Source organism: Centruroides sculpturatus, unplaced genomic scaffold, assembly GCF_000671375.1.
Source record: "Centruroides sculpturatus isolate CEXI.00-Female unplaced genomic scaffold, Cexi_2.0 scaffold268, whole genome shotgun sequence".
Classification (NCBI taxonomy): Eukaryota; Metazoa; Arthropoda; class Arachnida; order Scorpiones; family Buthidae; genus Centruroides; species Centruroides sculpturatus.
The window spans coordinates 400,829-426,977 of NW_019384499.1; the positions used below are offsets into that span (position 1 = coordinate 400,829).

Here is a 26,149-nt window from a genome sequence, read left to right on the forward strand (position 1 = left end):
CCCATGGTGCGCAAACTTTTTTCGACTGCGACCCCTTTTGTAGAGAGAAAATTTTTGGCGACCCCTAGAGATAAATGTTCACAAATACGATGTATATTTCGCGCATTTCTTTCGTTTCATCGAATAAAAACATCATCATATCTGACTCATATTAATTTTATTTATAATTTTAAGAAAATACTTTTTGTATAACATAAAAATCAGTAAATTTCCCTTTAATGAGATGTATGTGGCTGCAAGTTTCTAATTATCTCATCGATGTTTGGATGTATGTTGCTAATTGCAATTCGCATATCATCTTCAAGGTTTAAACGCGAGCGGTATTTAGTTTTTATTGAAACTAGTTTGCTAAATCCAGTTTCACATAAATACGTTGATGCAAATTGTATTAAAACCCTGATGGCATTCTTGCATAAAACGGGATATTGCTTTTCCACGGATAGCCAAAATTTTTGGCAAGGCTGAGTCTTAAATTGATTTCGAAGAGTATAATCACTAATTAAATCTATCAATTGCTCTTTCTCACTAATTTGAAGAGTTGAACTGCATATGTCGTAGGAAAATGGATCACGAATCCAACCAAGATCGTTTTCAGGAAAATCCTTGAATCTTCTCGAAAAATTTTTCTTTAACTTTTCAATGTGATTGGAAATGATGTTTTTAAATGTAAATATATCTATATTATTTACCTTGATAAAATCGTTAAAGCAAGGGAACATGTCTGTGTTGTTTTTATTCAGTTCAGTTTGCCAGAGACTAAGCTTATTCTTAAAAGCTTGAATTTTACTGGCTGAAGTTATAATAGTTGAATTCTCACCCTGCAAGCTCAAATTTAAGTCGTTAAGTTTTTCGAAAATATCAACTAAATAACTCAGCTTCCCTAGCCAAACTTCATTGATATAATAACTTGCCAATCTATGTTTCTTTTCGATTAAAAACATGTACACTTCATTTCTCAAATCAAATATCCGTCATAGTATTTTCCCACGTGAAAGCCATCTGACTTCGGTGTGTAACAGTAATCTCTCATACGTTGAGCCCATCTCATTGCAAAGTATTGAAAAGAGACAGCTGTTGAGACTGTTGCATTTAATGTAGTTAATTGAACGAACAGCGTCTTGTAATATGTTGTGCAACTCTTCATCCATATCTTTTGCAACAAGAGCTTGCCGATGAATCATACAGTGATTAAATACCATATGAGGCGTCACTTTCTGAATTAAGCCTCTGAGCCCTTTTATTTGAACCTGTTAATGCTGCAGCACCATCAGTACAAACCGCAACACAGTTTGCCCAGGTAAGGAACTTTGCTTCAAAATATTCATTTATTACTTCGAATATTTTTTCTCCAGTTGTTTTTCCTTCCAAACTTTTGCAACATAAAAACGTTTCTGTTATATTCTCATTAAAAATAAACCTAACGTAAATAATTAGTTGTGACATTTTAGTAATATCGGTAGTCTCGTCCAGTTGTAAAGCAAATACAGATGAATTTTGTATGCGTTTTATGACTTCTGACTTGATATTTTGTGACATTTCAGAAATCCGCCGAGACACTGTATCTCTTGATAATGGTATTGTTTTTAGTTCATTTCCATATTTATTGCCATGCATAATTGATGTCATCTTGGTTGCTGCAAGAAGGATAAGGGATTCTCCAGTTGTATGGGGTTTCATTGTTTTTCCTATTAGATAAGAAACTTCTAAAGAAGCTCGTAATGCTTTCTGAGGTATTGTTGTAAATTTCTTTAAATGTGCACTTTGAATTTTCAGATTTTCAGCTCATCTTTGAAAAAAATTGGCATGTTTATTTTAATTATCTCATCGATGTTTGGATGTATGTTGCTAATTGCAATTCGCATATCATCTTCAGGGTTTAAACGTGAGCGGCATTTAGTTTTTATTGAAACTATCAGGTCAGTCCATAAGTTTGTGCGCATTTTATATTGTCATATAATAATAGAATTATACTTATTTAACTTTAGATAGTAGAAACTGATTGTAGGTTTTTTCAATTTTTTATTTATGACTTTGCCACAAAAGTNACCACTGGTTTAAACAGTTTAGGACTATTCTATTTGCTGCTGAAAAAAGCTGCCTGGTTGTCCTGAATGATATGAACTGGGATTCAATGAATTGCAGAGAATATAATGAAGAAAGTTATAGGCAGACAATGTGAGACAACATACTGAGGTTTGCTAGACAGCTGGTAGAGCTCATCTGAGTGATATTATACTCAAAGTGACTTTGTGACATAATACTTTTGTATGTAATTTCTTTTATTTTGCTAGTTAATATTTGCAATTAAAGTGTTCATTTTCCACATTACTAATTATCTGATTGTTTTGCATCATTTTGTATGATAATTTAATAGTGAAATGATATTTTTGTTTTATACTGTGTAAGCTGAAGAATGAGCTATTATGTAAATATCAAAATTAACTTAGTACTGTGTTTTCTTAAGTACTTATAAAGTATCTAGGTCTAAGTTAAAATTTTCAGCTTTAATTTTTATATTTCAGTTTTTTAAAATATGAATAATTTAATTTGTTGTTGCAAAAAATCTTATCTGTTTTGATGTTCAAAGAAAATATTGTAAAAGCTGGTTCTTTCTGTCATAAAATGTGATATATCTTGTCAATACACTGGTGTAATTATGAGAATTATGTCATCCCTGGCATAGAAGTTACATTCATTATATGATTTTGACGTTTACAAATGTTCTACAATTTTATGCCAATACATATGCTAATAAGGCAGCCAATCACAACGGATAAAGATCATTATTTGACAAGGTGGCTGCTGAATATATAAATATGTTTTGTGTTCGGAAGGAGAATGCAGAAACTATAATTGCTTACAGTAATGAACTATTTTTGGAAAAGATAAAGTATTGCTTTCTTCTGGGTATAGAATGCTTAGAATATAAAGATATTATATTGAAGAATAAGATTGGCTTGTTTATTAACTTGTTTATATTCATTCTTTACTTCAATTAAAAATGTTTTACAAAGTTTCAACATTTATTCATTATGCTTGTGTTTCTAATAATATTGTTAAGTAAGGTGGAATAGTTTTTGATAAGTTTTAAAGACCAAGAATGAAGTAATACTTACATAAATAATAAGTATATGTATATACACTTATTATTTATATTATTATATATATAAGTAAATAATATATATATATATATACTTATTATTTATAGTAAGAATATATATATATATACTTTTGTAACAGTAAGAAAAGTATATATATATACTTTCTTACTGTTTACAATGCTTAACATCATTCATTGAAGTATGTGGAATCAACATCATATTAAAACCCATTTGATCATGACATTGATATATGTTTTGCATTTACTTTTTTCCTACAAATTTATTTTGTATTGAAGTTTGAAATTGCAACTGTTGTTTAATAAGTCAGATACATCAATTGATACAACTCAATATAATAAACTTTAATATTAGAGTAGATCTAAGATTTGATCAGATTATCAGCCAATCAAGCAGAGTTTTGTTTTTACATGCACCTTTTATCTTTGTATTGAACAACAGTATGTCAACTGTATGAAGTGTAATGCATTTACAGCTGCTTTTTATGCCAATGAGAAATAGACTTAACTGTCTTGCAGCTTATTGCAAACTTATACATTCGTTTGTACTTACCAAATAATTATTAATGTATTACCAGAAATAACAAAATTATAAGCAAAAGATATTCCATTAAGTTTGTGTTCTGCAAATATCAGTTTATAAGTAACATTAATATAATATAATTATGGAAATAAGTTATAAATAATAATAATACAATACAGAATGCTTGAATATAAAACATAAACAACCATAAATTCTAGCACACATTCTTTAATAACTAATTGACCTTATTCAAAGGCCTTCATCAGTCTTCATTACTTCAAATATAAAAGATACAGATGGAACAATATAGTAGCACTAAGTATACTTAAAACATTATGAGCAGTATTTATTGAAACCAATAATAATTCTAAATATTGTAGAAGTTACTTTTTACAGAATGATAAATGTATTGTACAAATATATAAAATTTGTGTGTCACTAATTACAGTAATATCACATTAATGATTTTCTTGTATTTTTCTGGTTGTTGAAAATGAAATAAATACATCATGGTTACGCACAGGCAAAATAAGTACTTTTTTATGTAGTTTTTAAATACAATATTTCCTTTATTTCAAATTAGGAGATACACGTTTTTATTGGTGATACAAGAAAAGATAAAAAGTTTTTTAGTTTTTTCTGTATTGCTGATGAAACTGCATGTCTTCTAATTTTAATTTTTTGGTGAAAAATATGCTTATATGTTTATATTTATTTACTTGATTTTAAGACACAACATGAATTTGGAATCAAACTGTAAGATTTTTCTTTGAGGAAAATTTTAAAATAATTAATTTTATTGTGCTTAATTATATTTACATGTTATAATTATTAATGTATAATAATTATAACACATAAATAATATTAAGTTAGAAAAACAATACATATGCCATGAAGAAACAGGTAATTTTTAACAGTTCTGTTTTCATGCTCTTTTGCATATACAATTATCATTTTAATGCTGCATTATTATGCCATTTTGAACATTAAAAAAGTTTAAATACTTGCTACTGACAAAGCTCATTTGAAGTGATTTTACTATTCAGGAGTATAGCCAAAAGCATTTATTATTAGTTCCTAACATTATTTAATTTGCTTGTGTTGTGTACATAAGTGTTTTAAAATCAAGGAAAATATAGTATTTTATTTTGTCTGTATTAGTTTTCCTATAAATGTTTTGTTTATACTTTTGACTATGATTTTAATATTACATAAATGTTTTCTTGTATTAAGTAAGCATTTACAATTTTGTTTTGTTCTTCAGTGGAACTTGTTAGTTTAAGAGAATCAGAAGAGAAACTTAAACAACAACAGTTAGAAGCCACCAGACGTGAAAATATTTTGGTCATGCGTCTTACTACAAAAGAACAAGAAATGCAGGATTACGCTGTAAGTAATTTGTTTATTGTTAATTATAAATGGTGCATTTTAAATCATCATGAAATATTTATAAAATAAAAATATCTTCAAATGTATATTTATTGTATGGTGAAAATATGGACTATAGTTGTTATAATAATTACAATGTTATAGGAATTAACTCCTTAAGGACATTGACANACTAAAATCAGTAAAAATACAGGTTATAATGAAACATTTTCTTACCTTAATTCAATAACAGTTTTTAACACATACCTGAACCAGTTACTGGTGTTAGAGAAAGATGAACAAATATCGTAAATGTTTGATATTTATTTGTCTTTCTCTAACACTGGTAACTGGTTCAGGTATGTGTTGATTTCATCCCAGTGTTCTGTGAATGTGTAAGTTTAGCAGTGTTTATTGAGTATAATCTTGTTAGTTAATTATCAGATCTATTAACAATTTGACAGTTTACTTTTTGTTGTGCATTTGTTTAAATTTATGCTTTTGTTACTGTTTATGATGCTGTTGATAGAGGAGGTGTGCAATACAAATACTTGAAATAATTGATGATTTTTAGTTTTTGCATTGAGAAAAATATCTATAATTTGAATTACAGACAACAGGCATTTCCCTGCTTATGAACAGGTTAGGTTCTCAGGGTTTTATCATAAGTCAAAAACAAATCTAGAAAGTACATCTATACATAGGAAAACCATGTATTGTTAGTATTTGATTCTTCAATGTGCCTAATAGAATACACTACTGTTTGGTAGTGGGTGTTTCAAACAGTTTTTTTCACCTAACGCACTTAGTTTAATAATATCAACTTTAGTTACTACAGTAACAGAGCTTTCTTTCATTTATCTTCACTGCTTGATTTATTATTATGTTTTGGATGCATTTTTGAAGCAATAATCATAAAAGTTTAAAAAAAATTCAAACAGTAGCAAAAAATGCCATTACTTCAATATTGCCAACTTCAGTGCCATCTCACGAGCAGCAATGGCACATCAGAATTTGTGCAATAATGAAAAATGATGATACATAATAGAAACAAATTCTCATTAATTATTTATGAAAAATTTATTATTTATTACTGGCTAAAGACTGACTTCAATACCACCCTGCAACCAGCAAGCAAACTTCAGAATTTGCATGAAATTTAAATTTTAGACATACTGTCAAATTGTTTTTAAGTCTGAAAGTTCATAAATAGGGGTGAGTTTCTGTATTTTGATATCTGTTGTAATAAATTTGGCTAAACTTTGATTTTCAAAAGAATCAAAGATATTTTTAAATAAAGAATATTTATTTTCAAAGATATAAGTAGATAACTAGAAATTATGGAAACTTTTATGATTAATTTTTAAAATTGTTTTGATTAAAGCAATTATGATTAACTTTAGCTAGGGATTTTCAAATTGGAGCTATTAAGCACTGAAATTTAGCAAAATCTTATTATAATTTTTTACAAATTTAATTCAGTTGTCATGTAGGATGAAAAATGGGAATAATTAGTAGAAGCAAATTTATTTCTCTAAGATGTCAAAGAAGTCAAAATATATATATATTTTTCAATATATGCAAATTTAACTTGAGAATTTTTATATAGATTAAAAAAATTAAACACAAATTTATAGAAAAAATTAACACACACGATTAAATCCATGGTGCGCAAACTTTTTTCGACTGCGACCCCTTTTGTAGAGAGAGAATTTTTGGCGACCCCTAGAGATAAATGTTCACAAATACAATGTATATTTCGCGCATTTCTTTCGTTTCATCGAATAAAAACATCATCATATCTGATTCATATTAATTTTATTTATAATTTTAAGAAAATACTTTTTGTATAACATAAAAATCAGTAAATTGCCTTTTAATGAGATGTATGTGGCTGCAAGTTTCTAATTATCTCATCGATGTTTGGATGTATGTTGCTAATTGCAATTCGCATATCATCTTCAAGGTTTAAACGCGAGCGGTATTTAGTTTTTATTGAAACTAGTTTGCTAAATCCAGTTTCACATAAATACGTTGATGCAAATTGTATTAAAACCCTGATGGCATTCTTGCATAAAACGGGATATTGCTTTTCCACGGATAGCCAAAATTTTTGGCAAGGCTGAGTCTTAAATTGATTTCAAAGAGTATAATCACTAATTAAATCTATCAATTGCTCTTTCTCACTAATTTGAAGAGTTGAACTGCATATGTCGTAGGAAAATGGATCACGAATCCAACCAAGATCGTTTTCAGGAAAATCCTTGAATCTTCTCGAAAAATTTTTCTTTAACTTTTCAATGTGATTGGAAATGATGTTTTTAAATGTAAATATATCTATATTATTTACCTTGATAAAATCGTTAAAGCAAGGGAACATGTCTGTGTTGTTTTTATTCAGTTCAGTTTGCCAGAGACTAAGCTTATTCTTAAAAGCTTGAATTTTACTGGCTGAAGTTATAATAGTTGAATTCTCACCTTGCAAGCTCAAATTTAAGTCGTTAAGTTTTTCGAAAATATCAACTAAATAACTCAGCTTCCCTAGCCAAACTTCATTGATATAATAACTTGCCAATCTATGTTTCTTTTCGATTAAAAACATGTACACTTCATTTCTCAAATCAAATATCCGTCATAGTATTTTCCCACGTGAAAGCCATCTGACTTCGGTGTGTAACAGTAATCTCTCATACGTTGAGCCCATCTCATTGCAAAGTATTGAAAAGAGACAGCTGTTGAGACTGTTGCATTTAATGTAGTTAATTGAACGAACAGCGTCTTGTAATATGTTGTGCAACTCTTCATCCATATCTTTTGCAACAAGAGCTTGCCGATGAATCATACAGTGATTAAATACCATATGAGGCGTCACTTTCTGAATTAAGCCTCTGAGCCCTTTTATTTGAACCTGTTAATGCTGCAGCACCATCAGTACAAACCGCAACACAGTTTGCCCAGGTAAGGAACTTTGCTTCAAAATATTCATTTATTACTTCGAATATTTTTTCTCCAGTTGTTTTTCCTTCCAAACTTTTGCAACATAAAAACGTTTCTGTTATATTCTCATTAAAAATAAACCTAACGTAAATAATTAGTTGTGACATTTTAGTAATATCGGTAGTCTCGTCCAGTTGTAAAGCAAATACAGATGAATTTTGTATGCGTTTTATGACTTCTGACTTGATATTTTGTGACATTTCAGAAATCCGCCGAGACACTGTATCTCTTGATAATGGTATTGTTTTTAGTTCATTTCCATATTTATTGCCATGCATAATTGATGTCATCTTGGTTGCTGCAAGAAGGATAAGGGATTCTCCAGTTGTATGGGGTTTCATTGTTTTTCCTATTAGATAAGAAACTTCTAAAGAAGCTCGTAATGCTTTCTGAGGTATTGTTGTAAATTTCTTTAAATGTGCACTTTGAATTTTCAGATTTTCAGCTCATCTTTGAAAAAAATCGGCATGTTTATTTTGAAGTTCTTTATGTTTAGTTTCCAGGTGCCTTTTTAATTTAGCTGGTTTCATGCTCTCATTTGCTAATTTTTCGTTGCAAATGAAACATATCGGGCATACAAAATGTAAAACCATACTTAATAAATTCCTCATTGTATTTTCTTATTTTTTTAGATAGGGCATTTAGTTCAGTATTTTGCGACTCCTCATCAGTATTTGTTCGTTTGTTAGCAGAAGATGTACCTGGTGTATGTATTACCCATTTATCCATTATGAAGATAGGGGTTAAATTTTTTTAACTAAAACAAATAATATATTTTCTTTTTTCATTTTTTTTTCGAGAAATTCAATAAAATTAACAGAGATCTTTCTCTAATGATAGTACATACCTGATAACAAAGAGTAGTAAAGCCCGATAAAAATATACAAAATCATAATTACACAACGTCACATGAAAAAACTTGAGGAGAAACTAAAACAATTGCAGGCCAACTGCTACATGCTACAACTTTACATGGAAAAGCGCAGTAAAACATTCAGCGATAATTTTTGGTCGTTTGGTTGGCCTTTGAGGATTGTGGCTTTGTTCCTTTGTTTGGCTTGGTATGCTTAACCGGTCAGCAGTGAGTGAAGACTATAGTCATCCAACAGGGTCGTGTGGCTATTGTGAAAGACGACAATAGTCGTCCAAGGTCAATGAGGTCGATCGCCAGAAAGTAGCCTAAAGCTAAAACAGAAAATAAATTAGGTAAAAAATAATTACTGTAGCATTTAGAAAACACTTTACTCTACCAGACATGAAATAGTACAAAATCTTATATCGAAAAACAAACGAGTAATAATAATTCAAAAAAATTTTTTTTAATTTTTGACCTTTGCCCTCCACAACCAGGTGTAGAAACCTGTCTTAATGCTTCACTTATCTTATCTCTTCTTTTATGGCTTGGTTGGCCTTGGCTTGGTACGCATGTCTACAAGATGACTACCACAGCCCTTGATTACCACTCCATCTCGTATGGCGCGCATGCTCAGTGCGCACCGTTTTTGACACAGTACGTATAACATCAATACGTCGGACAAATAGGCGCTTTTTAGTAAAACTGGAGAATTACCGCGAAGAGGGTGCCATCTACTGGAGTGAAAAACTTGCGTCTTCACACTTTACATACATTACGCATTACGGTCAAAGAAAGAGCGGACATCATGAAATTGCAATTAAACAGTGAGTGACGGCGCTTCACTTTTTATATGTACACTGTATGGTATGCAGCATGCAGGCATAATGCATTTCATAAAAATTTGACGACCCCAAAAAACTTTTGGCGACCCCTAGTTTGCACACCACTGATTAAATGACTGTTGCCATAAATACATTTTAAACAATTTTACATATCAAGGGAAGGAAATCTTAACATATAAATATTAGTTATAAACTCTGCCTTATGACTTTGTTATTTCTATGGTGTGAAAAGGACAAAAACATATTTCTTTGTCTTATATTCTGTTCATGAATGTTTTAAACGAATTGATACTGTTACGAACTTAACTGAAAATTCTTGATTCTTTGAAAAATTGGATTTTTGTTTCATAATGCTTCAATATTAAAATAGCTTGAATAAAAGATTCATTCAGATACATTTATTAATAAATTAAAATAAATATCAAATTTAAGCTATATTTTAAAAATTATCTAAAATATCACTTAAACATTAAACATACATGATGATTCAAAAAGGTTGGTCTCAAACTTCAGAACTGTAAAGGGGTTGAAATAGAGCAACTTTTGTATAGAAACCTGTTTGCTGATGTAATCCTGATTAAGTACAAGGTGTCAAATGTAAACTTTTGGAGGATATCAAAAGCCTAATTTACAAGACAATGGGAAACACTGTTAGCCAGCGGATGTGGTTTGAGAGATGATTGGAATATTTTAGAGGATGAGAGGGATCCAAGGTTAATTCACAACCATGTCTCATGCTTTTGTTTGTTACATTTATTTGATGCAAGCTTAACTGATTCATGTCTTAAATGTTAAATAATTTTGTTAGGATCAACATGATTGATTGATTGATTGGTCAGGTCAGATCGCCATGTATTTGTAATGCACAAAGAAATAAACCTGTTTTGTTTAGTAATCATAACTATTCTAGAATGATGATTTTAGAAAGTTTATTATGGAGAATAAAAACAAAAATTACTACTAATTATAAAGAATTAATATCAGAACTGATTGAAAAGTAAAAGAGCATCATAGATAATAAAAAACAATGAATTCCACAACTAATAATAGGAGTAATTAATAATTGTTCCTCTAGTCATAAAGAAAATTATTTTTGTTACTTTCAGAGGAAAGTGAACCAAACAATGAACCAAATCTGCTTAATCCACGAGCTCTTCAAAGTGGTTGATATTAACCCCTAGGGCTCAGTAACACATTTTTGGGGCAAGATGAAAACAGTTTATTAAAAATTATTAGTGTAATGGGTTATGCATATGACAGTTCAGGATGTTGTAAATTTGCACATTGTAAGATCTATTTCATGAAAATCATGTGTAGATTAAGACTGGCTCACCAGATTTATTTATTTTGTTATTATTATTATTGACTGTACAGCAAAAACAGTAGAGAGGATTGATGAAAGGACAAGGATCCTTGAAGGTGTCGATAATCAAAAAGTTTTGGAGATCCCTGGTTTAATCAGTACTTTATTCAGATTTCATCATCATCTAAATTTTATTGATTCCAAATGAAATGTATATTTTAAGGTTGTCATTGTCATCATCATCACATATACAAATTATCATTATTAGTTAATTCATGTAATATTAAAAAATTGTCTCAAAAATCCACGTTCTCCACCTTGTTTACTTCATTAGATTTTATCTACATGTGTTAAGTGACAAGCTGAGATTTAAGTTACTATTATCAACAACTTAAACCCTGGCTTACTTTCAGTGACTTGGGTCTGGAATTATGTCATGGTGAGTACAAAGTGACCTTGAGCTACAATATGTTTAATTAAGTTACAGCAATGCAACATTTGGGGATGCCTTCTGGGAGGTCTTTTTAAGGGTAACTGGCCCTTATTCAGTCATTACAGACATGGAGAAAATCTGGAAAACACATGGCCAGTCTGTCCTTGCGAGACATGAACCCACGATAACTTCCAGTGTTCAGGGAACAGAACTGCTCGGGTGGTGAATAAGACCATTAATGTATTGATTCTCAACCAATCACATATTGCTTTGAAAGCAAGTCTTTTCTAAGTTCATAATTTTAATGATAGTTTATCTTCAGAGAGACTATCATTAAATTCCTATTTCCATGCATTCACTGAATTATTGCCATTTCTCCAGCTCTATCCAGCTTTGCTATTTATACTTTATTTAGATGTCAAGTTTAACTTCTATACATAAATGTAAATAAAAAATTTCTTAACTACTTGTAATTTCAGTTATCATCTCTGATAGGATTCTAGTTAATCCTACTATATAACTTCTAACACTACAGAATAAACCTAGAAGGATAAGTTGTTACTGACAGCTGATTGGATTGACTTATCTGGATACGCAAATGGCACATCATAGTCAATCAGCAAATAAGATAGTTGTATCAGTATCATTGTTTTTTCATTTGAATTTGGTTTAATTGAAAATAAAATCACAACAATTGATTTAACTTAAATTAATCTAAATTGTACCATATTAGCTAAAGAGATTATAGCAAATTATCTTGGTTTATTTTGTTAATTAAATTAATGTAACCAAATATCTAAAATCTGGATTTCTTTTGGTTATTTTTTGGCTAGATATTAATCACCATAATAAAATAATTTAGACTAAAGATAGGGAGCTTATATAGTGTGTGAAATCAATGCCAGTTTGGTAACCATGTCTTAGCCAAAATGGCTGAACCTGCTTTACTAGGCACTATACAGGATGTTCTGCTCAAAAGTATCCAATTTGATTTGGCTATTAAAAAAATTAGCTGTTAAAGATATAACTTCACCAAAGATATTGAGATAGAAAACTCACCAAATTTCATTGGAAAAATTCACATCTTTGTGTGCTCAACAATCACAGTGACAACATTAAGGCAGTATGCAATTTCTTACTATGTATGCTGCAGTATGCTCTGTCTCACAATGGCAATGACTGCAATGATGCACTCTTGAAGATTGTAAAGGTTTCTGACAAAGTTGCATAAACTCTATCTTTCATGCAACCATACAGAAAAAGATCCAAATCAGGAAATCTTGGCATTCATGTTATCAGGCATACTAGACCACAACCTGCATTTTCTCCTGTGGCAAAACTGTGACTAGACAATAATGCTCATGATTTGACTTTTGCCCAACTTGAAATATAAAAAAAATCTCTATAAAATTTGATGAATTTTTCCACTAGATGCCATTTGCTGCTTTTATATATCTTAAACAATTCATTCTTTTTATGGAAAATTAAAATTGGGTATTTTTGAGAGAACATGCTGTATTTTTATAGTTAGTCAGTCATAGTACATGAAACAGTTTTTTTATAATATTTATATGAACAGTTATCATAAATTCAGTTATTTGAATTTAGTTTTCAGAAATGTTTTAATTTTATTTTTGGATAAAGTTAGCAAGGAAATTTACATAATTAATTCTTTCCAATTTTGATTTTTGAATGTCATAAACAATTTGAAAAAATAAGATAGATGGGTTAATCATATTTATTTTTCCAAATTTCATTTAAACTTTAAAATTAAAAGAATATTAATAATTCTAAATCAAAACTCATACATTTTAAATTAATTTAGTCTTTTGAAACAGCTGTTGCTTTTGCATTAGTTTTGAGTTTGTGAAATGAAAGAATGTCAACAGTAACATTATTGGCTTGTAACACAAATTTAAAGGTTCAGGAACAACTTTTAACTCAGAAAATAGTTTTTAGAACTGTTTTTGTTCTGACTTCAGCCAATTTAACATATAGTAGGTTGCTACTATAATGTTTGAGTGTTTGTCTCAATGACAGAGGTCTAGTCAGAGGTCCTATCTTGGCTTGAAAAATGGCAGATATTTTTAGTGGCACTTGAAGGAAATGAAAGATATTGAGATATTAATTTATTGTAAGATTTTTTAAGATTATTTAACATTTACGAGTTCTTGCATATTTCATTTAGTTGTTTGATGTTAGTTCTTGTGGGTCATATTAACTGCAGTTTGTGTATTGGCATGTCTTTAGGCTTAAATCCTAAAGACATGCTTACTTATCATATAAGTAAAAATAAATATTAATTTCATTCCTAATGATTTTGTATCAGACTTTTAATTCGGTAAGTTATTTAAGTTTGTCTTGGACAGATTCTAAGTAATAAAAATTAATAATTGAAATATATAACATTATAGCTTTCAATTCTCATCTTATAGATTTTTCCTGAAGCATGATGGTGGAACCTTGAGAAAAAATTTGATGGTAATATCAAAATAATTCTTAATTTTCTGGTTTTCACAAATTTCTCTTTCTTGCAAGTTTTACTCTATTTTTCTAAAAAAAACATACTTTCCTCTTGTTACTTTCCTCTTCTAAAAAAACATAATTTCCTCTTGTTATCTAAACCATTTGGTGGTCCACAGATCCCTAGGAGTCCAAGAAACCAATGTAATGGTCTATGGCAGCGGTTTCCAACTTTTTTTCGTTAGCATACCCCCGTGGCATTTCCAACTTCCCAACGAGCAATGCATGCACAAATCTTGCACTGCCTGTTTGTAGAGAGTGCCACCATTTTGAATTTTATTTTGACTTAGTTCTCGGTCCCTTGAGTACCTAAAAGTCTGGTTTTTTTATGCGCGCATGATTTGGGCACCTAATACTTTGTGCCAAATTTTAACTTTTGGCATGTACTCCTTCATACCTCTAAGCTGGTAACACAGCAGGCAGTACGTTTTATAAACAAGACAGTCTTGTCAATAAAAAATTAATAAAAATACTGAATAAATAATGAAAAAAATTAGCGCTTGTAGAGAAAATCTGAAGAAACTAGCTATATCCTTTTCCTTGCTAACAATAAAAAATACTTTTTATAAACAAAAGAATACTTTTTTCAAACAACATGTGGGGATATTGTTGAGAGATAATAATAATAACAGTAACACACCCCACCATCAAAAGTCTGTAGCATAATCACTAATCACACATAATGGTAACCCCACTACCATTGACCGACTGCGCAACATTTATTGATCTGTTGCATTGTACAATTGGCAGCATAAGTTTTTATTTCTATTTTTGCATTTTAAAATGTATAATAAAGTTTGTGATTGTTGCAAGGAACATTTTTTACTTAATAATTTTTTAATACTATTAATTTGTGATACATAAATATATTATTTTTTTCTGCCATAATAAGTAACTTTTTTCTGTACCCCTAAACAACCTGTTGCGTACTCTGGATTGGGAATCACTGGTCTATGGCATTACTTGCATAAAAACTCCAACTTTTTAAAATGCACTCATTTTTTCAATAGCTTGTTGACATGACTTGCAATGACTTGTTGAAAATTTTTTTTAAAGAATGTATACTTGATCAGTTCTTGGTGAAGGTATTTTCAGATTATAAGAAACTAGATGAAAAAGCTTTGAAATATCTAGTTCATTTTGATTCACATATCTTTGTGAACAAACATTTTTGATATTTTATTGTCTGAAGAACAATTGTAGAAAGTAGAAATCATAGTTTTCATAAAAAAAAAATTAAGAAAGATGATAAAAATCTGCCAAATATTTGCTTAGGGAATTGTAAAAATACTGCAAAACAAATTAATAATGAATAGAAGACAAATGTTCAAATTTCTGGTGGAACAGTGCAGCATCAACTTTTGAGAAATGAAATTTAAGTTTTGCGAAACAAAAATCCTAAGTCACTGGCTAATGGCTGTACAACAGAGAAACTGTTGTGTGTGTGCTAAAGAACATGAAAACTGGATGATGAGGAGTGCAAAAGGTAGAATTTAGTGACTAATCAAGAATTTGTATAGGAACTGGTGACCATGGAGGCTAATTTGTTTGAAGATGTACATCAGAAAAATTTAATGACTATTGTCTACTGAAGTCTGATAAATTTCCTGCAAGTTTCATGGTTTGGAATTGCATATACTGGAAAGGTACTGATAAGCTGTGTATAACAAAAAGCCAGAGTTAATTCTGGGATTTATATGGAAATCATTGAGCACTTTCTCATACCATAAGTTGATAATCACTTTGATGATTCTAATAATTGGTGGTTTCAAGATGACAATATTAGTTGTCATTGAGCAAGAGTAGTAAATGATTTGCTGTAGGAAAAGCAAAGCAGGAGTTTAAAAGTGGCCTGCCAACAGTCCAAATATAAAATCTATTGAGAACTGTTGGTAGAAGTTAAGAAAACTTGTTACTTCAAAGACACCAAAGAATAAAGAGGAATTGAGTACAGTAATTACTGTGAGTTGGCAAGAAATTGATAAAAGGTTATTGCCAAACTTTAATGTAATCAATGCCAAAGTGTATAATGGCTGTTGTACATAACAAAGTTAGTCCTACAAACTTTAAATATTATTTATTTATTGAACATGCAGTGGCCAATTTAGCACTTGAGATGCCCAGGTGCAATTCAATCTTGAGGCCTCTCTCTAAATATTTTCAATACCCCTACATCCTACAGTGTGCATTCTATGTGCACGTTTCTTACTCTGGTAGGCACTATACTGGGGATTTAAAAAAAAGTGAGACATAGGAAAATAACATTGAAAATTAACCAATTTAAAATTACAACTGCTTGGTTGTATTTAAGAGGTTACTGATGTTCAGATTGTATTATGAAAATTGAAACTTATTGGTACAAGAATTATTAAGTTTCAATAGGTAAAAGTGTTAAAAACAAAAAAAATCTAGTAATCCATGGATATAAAAAATAATTTATTTTAAAATTTAGTACTGATCAATGTTCCCTCTGAGCTGCGTGGCCGCGCACGAGAATTTATGTGCCGCGCAGGCACACCGATTTGAATTGTTGTATACTTATTTCTCACTCTTTCTGCAACATGATTATTGCTACGTATATTTCAATTAAATACATTAAATCATTGACAAGAGATAATATTTTGTATAAAAGTATGTTTTAAAATGAATTTTAATCTCTACTTTATAATTAATTATTTTAACTTTTATAGAAAAAAAATAAGATTTTATATATAATATATGATCAGAAAACCTTTTTGCTTAGAATCTGCTCAGCAAAAAATTTTTTTGCTCAGAAAAGTATGTGTTCCGCTCATTGACAAAAAAAATTAGATGGAACATTGGTACTGATTACCATCCACAAAATATGTCAGCTGGCATTATTCATTTGTCAATTTAATTTACAGAGTATTGCTAAATTATTAATTATTTTTATTATGAAAAAAATAATAATTAAATAAAATAATTTTTTTTTATTTTGAGAGCTGAATTTTGAGGCCCCTTGATTTATGAGGCCCCAGGCCCATGCCTCATGCGCCTGTGCAGAAATCTGCCACTGTGAACATAATTGAAAAATTGTCAGTAGGACTGTATAATTGTAAAATTTTATCTTCCATGGTGAGGACAAATTCCTCACTATGGAAGATAATTACAGAAGTAATTTATTTGATGTTTGTTCTTAATTTATGTTAAAAATAAATTTTCTTCCTAAAAGCAAAAAAATATAAAAGGAATTTTGTTGCATGGTTCTGATTGGCTTGAAGTACTGTGCATGCAAAAAGTATAATTAAAATTAATTTTATCAAATTGTAAACACTGAAAAATGCACATTTATTTTTTGTTAGAAATTTGGTTGACAGGGATTTTTATGTTAATCAAATATGTTAAGGTCTATAGCTATTCCAATAGTTGGCTTTTCCATTAGTTGATCCATTCATTAATCATGGGAGTCCATTGAATAATGCATAATAATGCATAATGAATAATATGGTATTTTTGAAACCGTGCCAGTAATTTTTAGTAATTCAAACACAAATCATTTATTGTATTATTCAGACACCAGCATAATAATAATAATAAAACTCATATTTTAATTTTAATATTGCATTATGATCTATTTTTATATTTGAGAACTAATATTACATCATTCTAATCTGAATAAATTATTGTTATTTCCTTATCACTTTGGTTTACTTTATACACACTGGATAAGTGGACAGTTTTTATAGCCCTTGAAATATTGACTTATTACAGTTCAACTGTGTGTGTGTGTGTGTGTGTGTTTAAATTAGTTTTTTCAATACAAATTTTATTTAACTATTGATCTATTCAAATATAATATTTCTAAGTCTATAATAAATTAAAATGTTATTTTGTTTCATAGGTTTCATCAATTGGAATGCACTATGCTACATTGAGTTAAATAATTTAATTGTTATCAAAACACACATATTATAAAATTAATTTTTATTGAATTTTTTTCAGAATCAAATACAAGAATTAAAACAGGGACAGATATCCAGTGTAGCCCAACTCCGATCGGCACTTCTGGACCCAGCAGTGAATCTTATGTTTGAGAAAATGCGTAAGGAATTGGATGGCGTGAAAGCACAGCTGGAGGAAACTCAGAATGAACTGAGCGCATGGAAATTCACCCCTGACAGGTGTGGTGTCAGCAACCTCTTCAGGCAGCTACTGCTACCACTACCAAACTTTATTTACCTCATGATAGAACTTATCATGACTCAAAATAGAACTTATCATGACTCAAATAGAACTTATCAGACTCTTTCTTGTGGTTCTTTCTCTGCTCCTGGAGCCACTACAGTCCACCCTTAACATGTCAATGGAATTAGCATCAGCATTGAGAAGCTCAGGTTGGAGGGGTTGTCACATGACTGAGAGCCCCAGTTCCTCAGATGTGTGATTGCTGTTCATGCAGTAAGGAACTATATTGACTGTGTCCTCAGAGGACAAATGACTGAAAGTTTATTCTCCAACCCTAGGCTTTTTTTCCCTACAAGATGAGGGTTATCTAAAAACTGTTTGCAAGAATTGCTAAACAAGCTACTCGATTCAAAGCAAATATGAAAGACTGAGTATAAATAAATCCTGTTTAATACAGGAGTTTACAGAAGGACAGAATATAGGAAATTTTGTAAAAAGGGACAGTTGTCTGTAATTTCAAAAGTGGGGTAAATTCTTGGTATGAGAATATTTTAGTTTGTGATTATTATTTTTTTAGTAGAAATAAACTTTTTATCAGATTTATTCAAAATTTGCCAAAGCATTATTTTTATATTCCAAGCAAGAGCCAAGTATTTATTGATATAAACTCAGTCTTTACATTAGTTAATATAATAATAATGATTTAAAGAAAAATACACTATATTTAATAACGTTTACTTACAGCATTGCATAACAGCGACATTGCATATTCCTTTCTATATAATAAATACATTCAAATTTTCCAATTATCTAAATTGTTTTTTTTTATATATTTCAGCAGTTAAATAATTAATGATCTAATTTGCTTAATATAATCTCAACTTCTTAATTAATTTAGGAATTTTAAATATCATATGCAATATATTTAACTTTTTTTAAATACTAATATGCTTATATATGATTATTTCCATTATTAATATCATACTTTAATTTGTTGTGTCTATTTGAGTATTTTATCAAATATGAAAGCTGTTAATTTCTTGAACTAAGAAATTGATAGCTACAAAATAAGTTCAAATATTTTATTAAAAACCTACCTGATTGTTTATTATTGATTACTATATAAAATGTTTGGCTCTTAAAATTTTTAAAAATAGTTTTAAAAAAAAACTTTGCTACTTAAGTCATTTTATCATGATCTTTAGTTTCATTTATAACGTTCTAAAATTAATAAAATTTATAGAATTTTTGAAAGATCATTTTAAAATATAATTCATTTATTATAGTCAATTGTACAATATTTACATTGTTTATTTAAGAGATTAAGTATTGGTACTGCTGATAACACAATGCTTTGATATTAAATTAAAATTACTGTGTAGCTTAATTTTAAAAATTAATATAATAGATAATTATTACTTTTTTTAACAGTTTGAATGATTAGGGTATTATTTATTCAATCTTATTTAGTTTAGAATATTGCAGTATTTATATTGTTGAACCAATTTTAAACTTTTATGAATTGTTTTGAAAGTATTTTAAATAGTTGAATTCAACGTAAGAATTTTTAGAAGTTGCTTTTCACATTAGTCTTATTTATTTTTTAAATTACCTTCTTTCTTTTTATTCTGAGGCTTGAATGTAATGCTAGGTAGAAACACTGATTACCATCGTCTTCTTTTTTTCCTTGCTACTTTTGTGTAAATTTTGTGCAATTACTTCTGTTCACCTTTATCTTGATGTTCTCATTCTCTTTCCCCTCTTTCCCATTACTTGTCTCTTGTTTTAATGAAGGTTTTAGTTTAGAAAATTTCAATAATAATAATAATAATAATCAAATATACTATTTAATTATTTGTTTTAGATATTGAAATGATGTCATACCTTTTGTTTTTAACTTATATATGACTGATCTGAGAAAATGTTATCATTTTAGTGTTATTATAGAACACATACTACATATGTATACAATGGTTGGTTTATAAATAAGTGTAAATATCTGTAAAATTAATTTGGAAAAGGTAGCTTTTTAACTTTTTCAGTTCTAAATCTCTCAATTTTGTTTTGAATGTTATATTTTTGTTGTTGTACAAATATAATTTAAATACTCAATCAAAAATGTTATTCGTTTTGTTTATGTCATATTATTATGCTTTAGGTGAACTGTTAATAATGCTCTCAAATAGTTGATAAATTTTATCTGTTAACAAAACATTTCAGAATTTATTGTTGTTTTTTAAAGAAATACATTTCCAGATAATCTTTCAAATATCAGATCTGAATTTTTTAGGTATCACTTATATTTAACATCATATAACAAACAGAAATATTGTGCTATAAAAGAATGATGTAAAATGATTTGAATTGTTTAAAATTGCATCCATTTGGATTTGACATTTTAGTAATTTCATATTTTGTGATATATAAAGCATGTGCATATTCAGGATATTAACAAATAGTAACGAGAGTTGATTATTTTTCTGTCTCACATTATCAAACTTTTTATTTATTTGAATTGATAGCATTTCAGTTATTTATAATTCTAACATTAATAACTATATTTGTTGAATATCATTTTTGAATACATATTTTTATAGTTACTAATACTAAATTGTTACAAAAACTACTATTACCAGTAGTAAATAATAATAATAATAATATACTATACTATAACAACTTTGGGCAAAATTTACAAAATCAGTGTTAAAAAATATTCAGATAATATAAATATTATTTATTAACAAATATATTTCAAAATATATTTTATTATCTGAAAAAGAAATGGTATATTATTACAGAAATAAACAAGTTTTTATTAAAACATTGATGTTACTTAATAAATTTAGAAATAGACTATTAAATTTGTTAGTGATTTGAAGAATTTTGTTAGTGAAGGTAGGGTTTAATGGTTAAATAATTTAATACTGACTGGAAAAAGAAGAAATAGTCTGAGAAATTTAAAACTACAATTTTTATTTAATTCTAAGCTTGAAAAGTTTTTCTTTCCATGTATCTGGACCCCTCAAGTTACAAGGGGAATTTGTAAAACAATACCAGCCAAAAAACTTTTCTATCAGCTGATGTTTCAAATAGATTGAGTCTATTTTGAATAAAATGACTTGAACTTGATTTTTATTTTTTCACATACTTTTTTGACAAACAACGTATAATTGGGAGTGACGTAACTCGAAACGACATAAGTCGAGGTATACCTGTACTTCTATAGATGAGAAAAGTTTTTATAAAAAATTTTTAAATGAACAATAAATAGAAGAAACTATTAAAATCCCTATTTTAAATTTTAACTATTTACTTTCCCATATTCTAATTTTATTGTATTCATCCAAAATCTAAGGAAGTTTGAGTTACAAAAACATTTACTAATTTACTTACTAAAAATTTTTAACATTGATAGAAAAGTCATCTTTATCAAAAAAATATAAATTTTTTAGTGATTGTGACATTTTTTTTGTATCATTAATAATTAAATTTACTCATATCTTTACTTATATTTTAATTCTAATATAAAATGTAACTAAATAAAAATGAACAAAATTAAATAGAAAATTTATCATTTTTCTAAAGTGATATCATATGTAATAAAACCATTTCACTGAATATTTTGACTACCTAGTAAATTTTAGTTTAGTAACATGTTAACTTTTAGAAAATAATTGTTGTACCTGCAATAACTCTAGAAATAGTTTTGTACTAATGATAGCAATTGTAATGATACAAATTGTAATTGTGCGCATCATTTATAAAAATATACCAAATTCATATCTAAATTTCTAAATGTTTCTAAAATTTATAGCTTGTATTTTTATCTTGTTAATAATAGCTTCTTAGTGTGATTATTAATTTATTAACATTGCTTAATATTTTGTATTGTAATAATTAATTTGAATACTTTTTAATTATTAAATTGAATAAAATACAAAATCTGTAAGATATTAAAGCTGCTTCAAAAATTAACTTGAAACAAAATCATTTGAAAGTAACTAAACAGTTTAATTTTACTGAATTAAAAAAAAATCTTTTTTGTAATTATTATCAGGAATTTTTAAATTCACTTTGTTTTTTGAAGTAAAAATTGAATTAAAAAAGAGAACAAGGTATTTTTTTAAGTTTAAATTTGATCTATTGATCAATGAACTTCCTCTTTAATGCTGTATTTAATACAGAGCACATCTCCCATTTTGTCAAATTCTCTAATTATTAAATTTTAAGTAAATTATAATACAGACATATGTATACAAGTTCATAATTACATATGTATTACTAGTAGCCCAGGATGCCCCCTAGTGGGTGTTCCGGACTACTAGTAATACATATCGGTGTCATTCCAAGGTATAAATAATAAATTCATATCAATAATAAAATCCTATTACAAATAAAAATATCTATAGATACTTGCAACATGGCAGCTGGTGGTTTTTTGTTTTGTTTATTGAGAACTCTCTTAATATTAATATAATAAATATAAGTTGCCATGTAAAACTTATTATTTTTATTTAAAATGTATTATGTGATTGTGGCAAGAACACCAGATGACGCTTTTATCATTTTTGCATTTTAACTACGGAGGCAGTAGCCTAAAAAGGAAGATCGTCTCCGTGAGTATTTGTGATTTTTTATGAACTGCTGATGGTGCAAACAACAAAAGAAATGACTGAAACAAAAATTTTTTTGTAAAAAAGTCGTACTTATATTTATTATATTAGTATTAGATAATCGTTGGCCATGTAAAACTTATTATTTTTATTTAAAACTCTCTTAATCTTACCCATTTTTGGTTATTCATTATATATATATATATATTCGTTTTTTGTTATAATATTCGTTTACTAATAAATTCCTATTACAAATAAGAATAATAATATACTGAATTTATTGTTAATTTAAATAATAGCTAGGGACACTCCTAGTGACTCTTCTAGGCATTTTGTTACAGATTACAGGTATACAAACGGCACAATCAATGGCTTATATTATTAGATGTTTGTGCTTTATCATATAAGTATTTTTAAACAGTATGTTATATAAACATACATTTACATTTTTGTCCTCAGTGTGTCAAAACATTGAGAAATGAAAAGCCAAGGGGAACAAAAACAAAATTTGATCAGTGAACATACAGTAGAGTGTCATTTATCTGAATCAATTGGGGACTGGGGTTGTTCGGATAACTTATTTTTCAGATAATTGATTATGTACAAAAAAATATATTAATTAACCTATTCCATGTTGAAATTTTTCTCTGTTGCGTGTCGCTTCGCATTGAATTTTCGTCAATGTTAAGCCTAACATTTACTTTTTAAAATAATAAGCGTGGATATTGTATCATTAAAAATTATTTCTTTATATTTTACAAACAAAATAAATATATTGAAAAATATAAAAACCAAAAAAATATATACTTTAGAAGTTGATCTAGTATCAAAAACGTTCGATTCAGCAGGACACACAGTCCTCAGAAAAACACCACACAAAAATGCTAGTGCTGCTAGCTAAAACACACACACCAACAAAAAAAATATTGGTGTAGCCCTAGATATAGCAAAAGATTGCAGCGTCACAGCACTAGCGAAAATTAAAATTTGCCAACTGAAATGCTTTCGGATAAACAACGCTCTACTGTACTTTTCCCTCTGTTACATTCTATAATATACATGAAAGTATTATACAGTCGACCCCCCTATAAGATATAGATACGTTCCAATTTATTAGGAATCCGATTTCTTACAAGTCGTTCCAATCACAGCCCGACACGTGTCAAGTTTACGGACTACAACTGATTGAAAGGTTTTCTTCCATAAAATTAATCGATTCTACACTAATCCGACTCAACATTTCCAAAATACGTATATTTTTTCGTAGTTTTATAGTAATCGTAATTATAGGGACCGTAATTATAGGGGGGTCGACTGTATACAAAGTGTCTCTTAAACATAACCCAAGGAGAGAAAAGCAATCTTTTCAGCACTGCACAAGTGTATGCCTGTGGTTCATGCTTATTCCAGCTGTTAAAAGGAAATCAGTTTAAGACAGTTTAACATAATATACAAATAATCTTTGACTGTAAAGGATAAAGACTACATTGCAGAAATTAATACAAAAAGTGAACATCTTTTTGTTAAGAGAACATTTTCAAAATGATCTTATTCAGTGGCAATACAAAGATGTAGACAAATATGGATAGCATGTAGCAATCCTGATGTAATCATTTGAAAGGTGTCTTATACATCTCTCCTGTTTTCCGTCATTTAGTGGTATGCATGATATGCTGATGCTTTTAGTGACCCTACAGGAAACATCTGGAGGAGGCGTGTCTGGGAAATGTGGTGACCATGGAAAAAAGCCATATTGTTCTATCCAGCAATTTTCAAAGCACTCTTTGAGCCCTGTCTCTGGGATTGAGGTAACACACCTCTGACATGGTCTCTGGGAATGTGGTGGCGTGCCATTGTGCTTATACCAAACCTGCTTGTAATTGTGCCATTTGTCTACCATTGTGTTTTTAATGTTTAGATATCAGTCATTATTCAGTGTGTCATCATGAATAAGGGACCAAAAAGCTCCTCATTCCAAATTCCACACTAGTAGTTTAGGATAAAGTGCATTTAGTGTTGTATAAATTGCATGCATTGTGGAGCACACACTGCCTTGGGGTGCATATTGTGATGAACATACACTCCATTCCAAAAAAGCATTGCCTTGTCAGTCCGTAAAATATGCTGAAGAATTTGTGTTTTGTCATGTTGTAAATTTAACATCATGTTGGACCACACAAATCGCCGTGCAACATCTGCATGTGCTGGTTGCAGAGAGAAGGAAATTGGTGAATGTCATAGCATGAAATATCCTGTGTATTTGTGTCTTATGTAGTCTGCACTACCTAACTTAATCTAACCATTGCTGGAAAGATCTTTTTTTTCCCTAGAAAGATGTTTAAGTGGAAATCTGGTATACTATATATATTTTTATTTCCTTTTAATATAAAACATAAAAAACAAATATTTAAAAACTGAAATATCATAACACAGATTTATTTTATTTTAATTATGATAATTATTTAATGGAATAGCAAAACTTTTTTCTTTTTAATAATAAATTTTTCATACACGAATATCTTCTGTCATATAATAATTTAGCAGCTATTTCCACATTTCTATAATAATCTAATTAAGTCATACAAAGTTATGACCTAGAAAGTTAAGAAGCTATAATTATAATTTAACAATTTAGAGAGATTTTGGAAAGGTAGATAACTTCTTATTTAGTAAAATTTCTATATTGATATTTTCATTATTTCATCAGTGAATTATTATTAATAGATAGATATATGGATTTACTTTACATTTATCCTTATGTTGCATATTTATAAAATATATATTTGAGATAATTTGGGTAGAGATACTTATCTTTAATTTTTATTATATTATTATAATAGTTTTTAAAGTGAAGAAAATATACTAGTTCATTACATTTATTCTTTTAATATATACTAATTCTACCAAAAAATTTATGTTTTATGAACTAAATATCGATTTCTGATAAGTGGATAACTNGTAGAGATACTTATCTTTAATTTTTATTATATTATTATAATAGTTTTTAAAGTGAAGAAAATATACTAGTTCATTACATTTATTCTTTTAATATATACTAATTCTACCAAAAAATTTATGTTTTATGAACTAAATATCGATTTCTGATAAGTGGATAACTATTTGTCAATAAGCAATGTACAATCTTGATCAATAGATTGATTATTATAATCTGGATATATGTTTTAATAAATAATTGTAATAAATAGAATGAGATATTTTGAAAAGTATCAAACAGTCAACCCCCATAACACTGTTGATAATTCCGTTTTATATGAATTCCATGTTGTATGAGTCACTTAGATTTTACAAATATATGAGCCGTTCACAGCCTAGCACACGTATTTGTAAAATCTAAGTGACTCGTACAACATGGAATTCATATAAAACGGAATTATCAACAGTGTTATAGGGGGGTCAACTGTATTTC

At 28.7% G+C, this 26,149-nt stretch overlaps 1 protein-coding gene and 1 pseudogene across 1 annotated transcript in view; one reads left to right on the forward strand and one right to left on the reverse strand.

The window, feature by feature from the left end:
- Positions 1–215: 215 nt before the first annotated feature.
- LOC111622012 lies at positions 216–3,332 on the reverse strand (annotated as a pseudogene).
- Positions 3,333–4,378: 1,046 nt separating this feature from the next.
- Positions 4,379–26,149, forward strand: part of LOC111622013 (pre-mRNA-splicing regulator WTAP-like) — a 115,581-nt gene continuing 93,810 nt past the window's right edge. Inside the window, exons 1-3 of the mRNA XM_023364314.1 lie at positions 4,379–4,397; positions 4,879–5,030; positions 17,927–18,105. Of these exons, the coding sequence (XP_023220082.1) occupies positions 4,379–4,397; positions 4,879–5,030; positions 17,927–18,105 (350 nt within the window). The remainder of the gene's footprint in view (positions 4,398–4,878; positions 5,031–17,926; positions 18,106–26,149) is intronic.